The sequence below is a fragment of the Dendrobium catenatum genome, unplaced genomic scaffold, assembly GCF_001605985.2.
Source record: "Dendrobium catenatum unplaced genomic scaffold, ASM160598v2 original_scaffold_235663, whole genome shotgun sequence".
Classification (NCBI taxonomy): Eukaryota; Viridiplantae; Streptophyta; class Magnoliopsida; order Asparagales; family Orchidaceae; genus Dendrobium; species Dendrobium catenatum.
Window position 1 is genome coordinate 1,154,038 of NW_021554071.1, and position 13,007 is coordinate 1,167,044.

Sequence of the window (13,007 nt, forward strand, 5' to 3'; positions counted from 1 at the left end):
AAATTTTTCAACCAACTTTATAAAAAATTACAATTATCCCAAACGAATCATAAGTATGTTATTTTTATGATCTATTTATTGAAATTGAAGTTCTTCAGCATAACCAAAGACAGCGTATTTTTAGCTAATTCAACTCAAATAACTTAAAAGATAAAATAATAATTTTTTATTCTCAAATATAATTAAAAATAGGTCCAAACTTAAGCTTTCCATATTTATTGCCATTAAATTAAGCCATAGAGAAAGCACATCCAAATCCTGTTCCCCATACGTTCCCAAGCCCAATCCAACCAATAGGTAATTGGTCCGCCCACGAACCCACGAAGACCCGCGCTGGCCCAAATCAACACGGCCCAAGAAGTCCGCCAGAGGTACCCAAATAGCCCATACTACTAGATAGCTAAAAAGCTATTTACAAAAGTTCAATAGTATAAGATGTTCCACAGCAGTAAGGAGAAGAAGAACAGAAACCAGTAAATATGACTGAAATTTTTTTGAAAAACAAAACCTGTAAAAGTAAAAAATGACAAAATATTGAAGTAAAATAGGCCTCAAAACAGGATAGTGTTCTTTCTCAACGCATAAAATTAAGCAGATGCAAACACAATTATATATTCAAGTACATGAATGTCCATTAACAGTTATTAAAATTCACAAGGCCCAGAAAATTTATTTACAGACGTTTCAGAAAGGGCATTGATCCCTTTTTTTTATTGTTCTGCTGGCCTCTTCAACCTTGCATCGCTTGGAGAGCTACATTGATGCAGAATAAACAAGAATAAGAAGATAAAATATGCCTGTAGGCATCAAAATTGAAGAGCGGTTCCTAGCAATTACTATTCAATAAAGATAATTGTCACAGGGTTGAGAGGTCACCAAAAATTTCGCTATGAACCTTAACCCACTCTGTGGCGATTTATTATTCTGTGCGGAATCCGGAGGGTGTTTGGAGACCAATAAAAATGTGCCACATCACATTAAAAATGAAGGCACTCGATACCGAACTTGATAACCGCCCTCGGTAACAAGCGCTTAACCAGACGGGAGAACCATCCGGTGTCCGCACAGAATAATAGCTCCTATGTGGCAATTAAAGCATAGTTCTTTAGATTTAGATTTCGTTTGTGACGGCTTTCTTACGGCTTCTTAAAACAACAATAAAAAGGTTATTCCAAACGAAGCCTTAGCTTTCTCACAAGATACCCAAACTGAGTTAAACATACAAACCAAACAATAAAAATACAAAGGGGCTAATAAACACCGATCAATTAAACACTGCTAATCTATTATTCACCAAAAACTAAAAATACTTTGGGGCTTATTAACTCAAGTCCCCATATGCACACCTATAACAAAAGTACAAAAATATTCACACCTTGGCATTCACACAAAGGTTACAAATACAAAAAAATGAAACCTCACTGCTTTTTGTATGTGCAAAACGTTGCACAGAAACAAGGGCAACACCACCTATGGCTTTCTCCATCAAGCACCAAACAAATAGCATCGCACACTCTGACAGCAGTAAGCTTTGCTTGTGTACTCATACGAATCTACAAACATAAACCAATGCTGAAGGTGTAACAACCACAAGACCTCAATGTTTCCACCACTGGTCACCAACTTCAAGGCAACTCCAGGTGTCTTAAATTTCATTTGGGACGACTTTCTTATTATTTCTTAAAGTAACTTTTCAGTAAAAAATTAAGGCTTCGTTTGGAACAACTTTTGTACTGCTTTCTAAACGGCTTTCTAGTACAAAAATTTCAAATTCAAAAATTTTTTGAAGAAATTTTTTTACTAGAAAGTTGTTTTAGAAATCAAGAAGAAAGCTGTCTCAAACGAAGCCTAAATTTTTTTACTAAAAAACTGTTTTGATAAGCAGTAAGAAAACCATCCCAAACGATGCCTATGAGGTGCCTAAGTGTGCCTCAGCTTTGTCCAATATCACAACAAAACTAATGCTATGGGAAACCACATAAATGTTGTTAACCAGCACGCCAACAAAAACATCAATTGGGGGTAATTACAACTCAATCCCACCGAAACTCCACACAATATTTATAAGGAGTTCACAAAAATCGCCTCCTCTTGCTTGCCCTTCTCAAAGCTTGAGTACTTGTTGCATTCAACTGTTCTTGCTTTGGGAAATGCTAAATTAGATAAGTTCCCTTTCATATAAAGGGATATAAAGTCTTAGTTGCTCTGTTCTATAATTTTATATTACTTGAAGCCTTTATCTGGCCATCTTCTTGCTGCTTGTACAACTTTGATGCGCCTTTCTTGGCTTTGTCCTTATGCTCCCATTGGGTGTTATTGGAAGAAACTTCAGCGTCCTTGGTGGCTCTCAAATTTGCCGATTCCTCCGCAATCATGGTTGCGGAGGCGGACAGATTTTGCATATTATACTACCATAACTCCACCTAAGCCCACGATTTTAAACTTCAGAGAAATTTGAATATCTTATCTTTGTCATGTTATGAATCTCCAACATTAAGGAACTGAACTCCTTAATGTACTCTGGCGCCATTCCAATCCACCTGAGGTGAGATAGTGTATCTGAAGCAAATCACACCGAGTTGCTAGGAAGGAATTAAATTTGCATTTCTTCTCTCAACACCTCCCAAACAGTAAAGTGTCTCTCTATAACTATATCATCCAATATCCTAGTCCTCCATTAAAGATCATTTCAAGCACATTACCGTCACTGCATCAACAAAAGTAGCATTAAAGTGCTGCTCTAAATCACAATTAAGTTCTCAAGCTCCTTTGCATTCCTATCTCCACCAAGTACATTGGTTCAAGAACTTTAACACTTTTTAGATTTTCACTTGCATGTTGACGCTACCTTAACGCTATCCACAAAACAAACTTTTTTTTTTTATAGCTATGCCATCTTGTAGATGAGTCTTGGATGCCATCTCTTCAGCAAGACGTCTTGCAAAGCCCCTACCACTAGCAAACAATCTACTACTACTATTACTATTACAACAACAACAAGCATTTATCCCACTATGTGGGGTCAGCAACATGAATCCTTTTTCTACATTATTCCATGTTAAAAGTTAAATTCTCATTTAAATCTAATAAAGAAAGATTATTTATAATATTTTTTAGCCAAATATTTTTAGGTTTATCTCTACCTTTCTTAACATAAGTCAAATCTAAGGCCGTCATTTTATGTGACCAAACCATCTAAGACGACTCTCACTAATCTTATCTTCCACTGGAGTTGCTACAACCCTTTCACGTATATGCACATTTCGTATCATGTCTCTAAGAGTTAAGTCACTCATCCACCCGAGCATACTCATCTCTGTAACACTTAATATTAGAGAATATAATTCCTGCACAAGGAGGAAAATCCTGTTGTGCACTCCGAACTCCACCCATTATGAAAATGTCTCCAACCTCTTTTCCAATGCCACTTGTCAAAAGGCTAAGAGTTCAACCAAATTTTGTGCTCTAAACCTGAACCCCGTATGGTAAGCTAGAATGAAAATCTCTAGATTCAACATTCTAGTATGATAAGCACATTAAGGTTCAATATATAAATACATAGGCACTAAGAGACACTGAGACACCACTATCAAATAATCCCAACCCTTTATTCAACAAGAACAAACCTTTAATTCAACAATAATTAAAAAAACACAGCTTATGAACATAAGTCCCTACATACATATGTACAATACACACATGCACACAACTATTTACACCCTGGCACTCAGACGAAGGTTACACATTACATCAAATCAAAAGCATACCTTCTTTTTTTGTTCCCAAACTGCAACACACCATCAAGGTTTCTACCCACAACACGGATGGTTTTCTCCTTTGAGGAATATCAACATACTCTACATGCACATCTTCAGTGCAGACCAACACAAAGGTTTTGAGCACATCATAAGTGGTAGCACACACTCTGACAGTTAGACAAATTGGCAGCTACCATATAATAGTTGAAGTTACAACAACCACATAAATCTCTTCAAAATCACCATAATTAGTTATCAACTTATAAGCTATCATCTCTCTATCTGTGTCTAGGTATGCCCTTCTAACTCACAACCTAGCTATCTCTTTCTGTTTTCCTTGTTCTCTCCCCTTAAGCATGGCATTACGGTAGATATAAGAAGGCAACAACTCGTTCGGTAACTATTTGCAACTATTTTTGCTCACTAGAAATTCTTGTAAACATGTAGTCACCAATACATCCATAAAAACTTGTATTTGTGTTCTCTACCTGTGTGCAAATCTCTGAAACTAGCATACGGACAATTGCTAAGTCGTGGGAAAACAGTAAAAGAATGTAAAATGGCAATAGCAGGGAACTGCAAAAGGAAACAAAGCAATATACCTAAGAAAAGGTGCCCTCGTCGATGTCCCAGTCATCTAAGTCATTCTCTTCATCACTAGCACTGGGATCGCCATTTTCATGAATGATTGACAAACTATCGCTCGATGATTTCTCTACAGAGAGTGTAAAGAAGCCAGAACGGTTCAACATTAGTATTTTAAGCTTAAAACCATCATATAAACTGTAACAAGATTACAAAGATTACCTAAAGCTTGATAAGTCCAATCTGAAAGACAAACTAAAGCTTGGATGATCTTTGGATTAAGTGAACTTTGGCTAAGATGTAGCACCCTCTTTCCAATACTGAAGCTAGCCTCTGGCGAAACAGAGGATAATGGTATTGTCAGGATGTCACGGGCCATCATTGCAAGCTCAGGATATCGCATTGAACTATTATTCCAATATTCCAAGACATTAATATCACTGTTTAAGTCATGACCTGGCTCTTCTAGGTACAGATCCAATTGAGACTTCTCCTCTTGAGGCCTAGATTTCCTACTCAAAAACTGTTCATAATCTTCAAATTCATCACCATCTGCATTATCATGTTCTGCAACTACAGGAACTGCAGAGGTCCGGGAGCCCGAGGAACTTATCACAGAATTTGGCTTGTATTCATCAAATAAACCATACAGAGTTCTAACAGTGGTGTTGACAGACTCCTCAGCCTTATCGCCATATATTTTTGTATAGCAAAACTCTACAAACTTCACCTTGTAACGGGGATCCAAAACCGCCGCACATGACAAAATTAAGTTATGTTTGATCCAATATTTTTCGAACTTCTCTTGCATATCTGCAACCATTCTAGTCACGAAAGTAAATGAACCTCTTACTGATTTCAAGAGATGCATATGAACCTTCCACAATGCCCTAAAATAAAGGTTGGAAGTTGGATGTTTAGTAGCAGAAAATGTACACTCCACATCATAAAACACTGCTAAAAATTTTTGAATAATTGCCACCTTTTCCCACTCTTCAGCAGAAAGATTATAATAAATGAAACTACTATCATGCTCTCCCCAATATTGTAACATGCTTTTATAATATAGAGCACGTTCAAGCATCAAATACGTAGTATTCCATTTAAAACACACATCCGGGCGCAGTCTCTTCGTAGTGTCTAACTGGAAGTCTTTCGAAGCAATCAGATAAAACTTTTTCTTTCTTGATGTAAATTTTCTGATATGCTCTACTCCACTACGAATTTTATCAACAACATCATCAACAAGGTTTAGAGTAGCTTTTATAATAAGATTTAGGATTTGGCTGCAACTTCGAACTTGAAAGAAGGCACCACCAATTAAAAGATTTTTCTTAGCTAAAAGACAACCTTTAAGTGAGTTAACAAAGCTGTCATCGTATGAGGCATTGCTTGAAGTAATACTGAAAATTTTAGTGTCAATGTTCCACATACTTAAACATAGTGCTATCTCATCAGCATTCAATATTCCAACAACAGGGGTTACTAAAGGTTTAAAATGAATAATCTTTTTCACCAGTTTCCAATCGTTATCAATAAAATGAGCAGTGATGCACATATATCCATCCTTGCTATACTCAGAACTCCAATTCTCACAAGTTAAGCAAATTCTACCGGGTATTCTTCCTAAAAGCTCCTTCACACCATCCCTCTCCTTCAGATAACTAGATAAAATCTCCCTTCTAATGCAATGCGAGTTAACATTTTCAAATTCAGGACAAACTATACCCATCATATGCCTAAAACCAAGTTCTTCAACAACTGTTACTGAATGCTGTCCACATAAAATGAAAGCTGAAATTGCTTTCAATATTTCATTTTGGTCTATTGCACACTTCTTCAATGATGTGCCACCATCAGCAAGTGCTTCATTTGATGAAAAAAGTTGCTTTATGCTTCGAACTTCACTTGACAACAAGAGTTGCCTAACTTCATGATTTCTACGTTTCGGACACCTCTCAAGGTGGCGCTTTAAATGAGAAGTACCATGCTTAGAAGCCCCTGAAAGAATTTGTTTGCAATGTATGCACCGAGCCTTCAAAATGTCATCTCTTTCGGCTTTGAGCTTCTCAAAATCTTCCCAAACTTTTGAAATAGATCTTGACCGCTTATGGCTTGATTCATATCCAATGAGTCCATCACTCACTGCTGGTGTACTCATCATTGGCAATGTCAAACCAGATGCCCTGATTATAGGGCACCTATCCATATGGCGCTTTAAATGAGAGGTGCCATTTTTTTGAGCACTTGAATATATTTGCTTGCAATGCTTGCATTGAGTCTTCCATACATTTTCTACTTCATCTTTAAGCTTATCAAAGTGTTCCCAAACTATTGAAGTTGCCCTCCCCCTCCTTTTCTTTTGTGGAACATACTCAATGAACTCATCCTCAACTCTAGGTACGATTGCTCCTTCCATGAGAAAACTACAAGTATCAAGTTGATCCAAGTCAATAACAACATTAAATTTAAACCTTTTTTAGCTTAATAATTTGCTATCAATCAAAATCATGACATCAGCAGCAAATTAACCACTAATACAGACTGAGGTTTTGCGTTACGTAGTATTTATTATTTATCCCTACAAATGAATTCAGCAAAGATCTTAAATAATGGGAATCAATGAATATGCACCCTCAATCAATTCATCCTAACCTTAAACTCTACAATAATAACTAAGAACTTTGATCAAACTCAAGCTAATCATCATTGATTTTCCTTGAGGAAAAATACACGCAACAACTAAATCCAATACAATAAAAAAACAAAAAACAAAAGAAAAAAAAACTTCAATTAAACTTTAATAAAGCTGCTTGATATATATCTAATTAGTTACTAATGTGAATAGTAAATTGCGCCTTTTGCACAATAACATCTTTATACAAACGCACTTATTAAAGAAAAAAAAGCATCATGCGTCGAAATTAGCACTAAAAAATAAACCATCAAACCTATTACTTCGGAAGAACCATATCAACTTTTTTCTGTTACAATGTTTTAGAAGATCAAACTAATACATCAAGAATGAAAAAAGGGTAATGATGCGCCTATAATGTCTCAGCCAAGATACATGCAACATCCTCCATAAGCTATTTCTTAATCTAAGGCATCTAGAAAACCGATTCATTTACCATCCAATTAGTAAATCCTAGGTTATTAAACTCAGAAAACTTGCCAAAACTAAAGAGAGAAGGTCACCTCTGCCAGTGACTGGTCTAAGAAGATCAGTAACGTATCTCCAATAGAAATCTCTCGATAAGAGAGATCAAGAAAGAAATGGATAGATGAGAACCAAACCAGCACTGGCTGGAAAGAGATTCGCCGCCGCTCAACGGCGGCAGTGAAGGAGGAAGGGGTGAGAAGCTCGCCAATGCCGCGAAGAATCCCTAGCGGTGCTATCGCAAAGCCGGGTCGGGTCGGGCTTTTAAGTTCCTATCCCGTTGACGGCTCTCAGAGCCGGCCGGCCCTGCCCAGAAATTATCGGGCAGAATTCGGTACTGGCTGGCACCTATGGGCTCTGAGCCGGGTCAAATGGACCAGAAAGGCTACCCGTCAGTTTTATTGTACAAGGAATTTGGAGGAATTAGAAATGTGAAAAATATAAAGGAGAAGAAAAAAAAAATAGAATAATTAAATTTAAAATATTTTTTTTATTAAACATATTTCTTTGATAAAAATAAAGTGAATTTATTGTTGTAAATTTTCTTCAAGTTTTTTAAGAGAGTTGATTAAAAAAAACTATTAATAAAAAAATATCTATTATGTACACTCAATTATTTCAAAATATAATGCATTTACATTTTAAATGATTTATTTTTATTATTTTTCAAGACTATTAATATTTTTTAGCCAAAGAAATTTTCCTAAACGAGTGATCAAATACTAGAGTAAAAAATAACTAATCTTATGGAATAAATGATACTGATAAGACAAAATTTAAATTAGAAAATTAATTTGATTAGATTAAGTAATTTTATTTAAATCAATGTCAATCTCATTATTATCTTAGACTTTATTCCAACAATTTAAGTAAACAAAATTAGGAATAATTTCAAGAATTAATATTAGGAGAAATAAATCTTGGAATGATGGCTTGTTAATTGAGGTCATGTTTCTTAGCCAAATGACTCGGTGTTTGAAAGTCACATATTGCCCATAATTTTTAGTTGTTCATCATTAATCATTCTACCAACAATATAGTAGATGTAGGTCATCTTGGTTTAACCAATATAAAATCTCTCTCTCTCTCTCTCTCTCTCTCTCTCTCCACTATTTTTTGATTGAGTTCAATTGTGTGGAATCTGGTTGCCTTCCTCATCGAGTAAATAGTGTAAGATGGTGATTTCACATCTTTTCATTCGAACCAATGGCATGCGTACTCCTCGTTGCCATTTTAAATTGATGAGTTTTTTTGGCCAATAATTTTCCTTTTGCATCGTATGTGGAAAATTTTTCATTAAAAATACCATCTTTTACATTGAGGAAATGTCACGACCCGGCCCGGTGAGCTCACGCAGGCGAGGCGGGAACAAAGGTCGGACGGTAGGTTAAATTATCTAATCTCTATATCTATTTCCATAATAATTTGAAAGAGCATCTAAAACATCAAATTGGAAACACATAAACATAAACCTCAATAAATTCATAATTACCTTTCTTCTAGAGCTCCTCCCCTACGATAAATATTGCCGCTCCTTCTACTCATTTGATTAATTTAAGCTTACCTGAAAATGTTAACAACTAACATTAAGCTAAAGCTCAGTAAGTAATACACAATTCTAAACTACAGTAAACAAGGCAACTGTGTAATATGCTGGATGTCAATTTCATATGAACATAACATAAAATGATTTCATACTAACATAGCATTAAACATATCATATCATAAACCATATCTTTCATTTTCCTTTCCATATTCATATCATTATACTTAACTTTCTCTTTTCATATATAATACAACCGTCACAGGAGTCACATCTAGTACCATAAATGTACTCCTTTACCATTTTTCTTTTCCATATCATTTACCATTTTATCGTGCACGAGCACAGCGTCCCCAGCTAGTACCATAAGGGGGTGAACTCCATATAATAGCATACACATTCAATCAATCAATATAACATTCATATCATATCATTTCTTTTTATTTCATAATTTACATAATCTCTATCATATAATATCATAAAAAAATAACATAAACTTTGCATGATCAATCATTTGAACAGAGCAGTAAAATCATGATCTAAAATTAATCATAAAGATTGCATGAACATGTTGGGACTTTCAAAACATAGAACAGGAGAGAAACAAAAGTATTGCCGTAATAAAGAATCATGTATACTTATCTGAAAATTAGAAAATTGATTTCTCCTCGCTAATTTTTCTTCCTTCGAGATTTCTTCAAAACACCTAAAAGAGATAATTTCACTTTCAAAACCATTTATAATAAATCTAAATTAATGTTCTCATTCTATTCAAAATCTACCCTAAATTCTTCCTCTCCTCTCTCCAAAAGATCACATAAAACATATCATAATCTAAAAATTCATAATTTTGTCTAATTACTTAATATTAATCAAAATAACACTTTCTCCAAAGTCTAAATTAATTTAAAATAATTCTATTTTTGGATTTACCTAAAACCCTAATTTTAGAAAACCTATTTTCATTATTTCCCTCAAATAAACATGTCAAACTCTCCCCTACACCTAAATCATAATTAAATATTTTTCATTTTCGGATTTAAACTAATTAAAAAAAATTAGGAAAATAAGATTTTATAAGGAAAACTCAATTTCTTCTCTTAAAAACTCTCTTAGGACCCTTAGGAATAACATTTGCAAAGGCACTTCCAAAAACTCCAACTTTAGAGAAAACCCTAATTTCCAAAATTTCATATTTTTCAAGAAAACACTTCATATTAGGGTTTAAAAACTTCCCCTAACCCTTCACTAAACTTTTCTCAAAGGAATTTTAAAGAAAACTCAAGTTTCTTTAAAACCCTAATTTCATTCTTTTAGAGAAAACTCAAGGAAGAGGAAAGGAAACACTAGCAAACTACTTACCTTAGCGTTCTTTACAAGTTCCCTTCAATTTCCCTCGAGAATCGTCGCCGGAAACCACCCCTAGGAAAGCCGGCGTCGCCTCCTACCCGCGGCCTCCCCTTCTCCTCTCGTGTTCAGTCAGCAAGCATGAATGGGGGACCGAAATGTTTCGGTCCCCTATTTAGAGTGGAGGTCTCATACTAAAATGCCCAAAGTCCCAATTACCCTCACTTAAACATCCTCTCTACTCAAAAGGTATGAGGGGTAAAGTTGTTATTAAAAACTTTCCGAAAATTTTAACTCCTAAAATACTTAAAATCTGATATGGATTCTATACATCAAAACGATCAGAATTTTACGCTCTATTTTATAAAATTATTCCCGTCCAAAATCCGACAACTTCAAAATTTTTACTTAAAACTCGGGGCGGCGCTTTGAAAAGCGTGCGAGGCCTAAAACAGCATTTTTCGGTTTTTCACAATCTTCCCTCCTAATAAAAATTTCGTCCCCGAAATTTACATAACTTCTAGTTGCAAAATAACTGAACAGCTTCCATTTCATTAACATAAACCTCAAAATTGAAATAGAACAAACTAAACATCTGAAATATCTTAGCAAAATAATCTGATCAATCTCAAAACATCTGACATGGCATAATGAGATAAACTAATAAATCCAAAATATCAAATTTATCATTACAAGTTACTAAAAATAAACTATAAAGTCATCTCAATTTTCTTTGTCAGCATCTACAGATCCATTAGGCTCTTGCTGAGTCAATGTGTAAACTCGTGGTCTGACATTCTGCCTGGATTGATTTTGCACTGAACCCGCAGCTAATGGTTCTATCATCTTTGGTTTTTCATAATTCCTCTATGAAGGTGCTTCAACTGATCTCATTCCTCATGAAGTCTTTTGAGCCAAAGCAGGACAATATTTTGCTATGTGTCCAGGCTGATGACACCAATAGCAAGTGTTGGAACCAATCAAACATTCACCTTTATGTAATCTGCCACACTTAGCACAAGGTTCAGTGACTTTACTTACAGTTGCACCACTGTCTCCACTAGAACTGAACTTGGGCTTCTTCCCATTTGATCCCTCAGTCTGGTTGCTTTGAATATCCTCTTCAGAATTCTTCCTTTTCTGAAAATCTCTTCTCCTCTGAGTACTCTGCAAATCCAGCTCAATCTTCCGTGCTCTCTCAACTAAAGTAGAGTAATCTTCAATACCCAAGAGAACCAATGGCTGTCTAATGCTATCCCTCAAGCCACAAAGGAAGTAGTGACATTTCTCTTATGCATTAGGAATTAGATGAGAGGCATACCTAGAAAGCATAGTGAAATCAGCCTCATATTGCTTAATAGTTCTGTCACCTTGCACCAATCTCATAAATTTGTCTTGCATTGACCTCATAGCATTCATTGGTACATACCAATCCCTAAACACCTTAACAAACTCATCCCATGTCACTTGGCTGCTAGATCTCCCACCAAAAGTTTCTTCTAACTGACTTCTCCACCATCTTTCTGCTTCCCCATTGAAGGCATATGCTGCTAAAGTAACTCTTCTATCATGAGGGCATAACATTCCTTCCAAAATCTTCTCAACCTTCATTAACCAATCCTCCGCCTCTATAACTCCACCTCCCACAAATGATGGTGGCTTCATATCTTGGAATAACTTTAAATTCTTATCCATCGCAGTGCTTCCACTACCTTCAGCTTGAGTCTGAGTATTCTTTATCATCTGTGTCATAGCCACCATCATTTGGGTGAAAGAATTCAAAGTAGCATTAATGCTACTGCCTTAAGGCTCCACTACTGATGGCAATTCCCTCCTGACCTCTCCAGTGTTGCCATCAGTGGCATCAGGTTCAGGTTCTCAGCCCTGAGACATAATGCAACGAAACTATCTAAGCAATAAATAGCACAAGCACCTTATATCAACTCTAGTATATACGATCATTAGTCTATAACACACACACACACTATACCTTAACTAACACAGAGAATCATCTTATTGGCTCTTTCATATTGATCAATAATCTTAAACCCTTTGCTCTGATACCACTCTTGTCACGACCCGGCCCGATGAGCTCGCGCAGGTGAGGCGGGAACAAAGGTCAGACGGTAGGTTAAATTATCTAATCTCTAAATCTATTTCTATAATAATTTGAAAGAGCTTCTAAAACATCAAATTGAAAACACATAAACATAAACCTCAATAAATTCATAATTACCTTTCTTCTGGAGCTCCTCTCCTACGATAAACATTGCCGCCCATTCTACTCATTTGATTAATTTAAGCTTATCTGAAAATGTTAAAAAGTAACATTAAGCTAAAGCTCGGTAAGTAATACACAATTCTAAACTACAGTAAACAAGGCAACTGTATAAGATGCTGGATGTCAATTTCATATGAACATAACATAAAATGATTTCATACTAACATAGCATTAAACATATCATATCATAAACCATATCTTTCATTTTTCTTTCCATATTCATATCATTATACTTAACTTTCTCTTTTCGTATATAATACAATCGTCACAGGAGTCACCGTCTAGTACCATAAAGGTACTCCTTTACCATTTTTCTTTTCCATATCCTTTACC

The 13,007-nt window shown here is 35.4% G+C and overlaps 2 protein-coding genes across 2 annotated transcripts; both read right to left on the reverse strand.

Moving 5' to 3' along the window:
- Nucleotides 1-511: 511 nt before the first annotated feature.
- LOC110116171 (zinc finger BED domain-containing protein RICESLEEPER 2) lies at nt 512-7,830 on the reverse strand. The gene is made up of 4 exons (XM_020849651.2): nt 7,542-7,830; nt 4,566-6,769; nt 4,361-4,473; nt 512-753 (listed from the first exon to the last, which is right to left on the reverse strand). Exons 2-3 carry the CDS (start codon nt 6,760-6,762, stop codon nt 4,361-4,363), a joined length of 2,310 nt encoding a protein of 769 aa, XP_020705310.1. The 5' UTR covers nt 6,763-6,769; nt 7,542-7,830; the 3' UTR covers nt 512-753.
- A 3,460-nt stretch (nt 7,831-11,290) lies between these two features.
- Nucleotides 11,291-12,145, reverse strand: LOC110116161. Its single transcript, XM_020849637.2, has 2 exons — nt 11,715-12,145; nt 11,291-11,645 (listed from the first exon to the last, which is right to left on the reverse strand). The coding sequence occupies exons 1-2, from the start codon at nt 12,143-12,145 to the stop codon at nt 11,291-11,293; spliced, it is 786 nt and encodes a 261-aa protein (XP_020705296.2).
- Nucleotides 12,146-13,007: the final 862 nt, after the last annotated feature.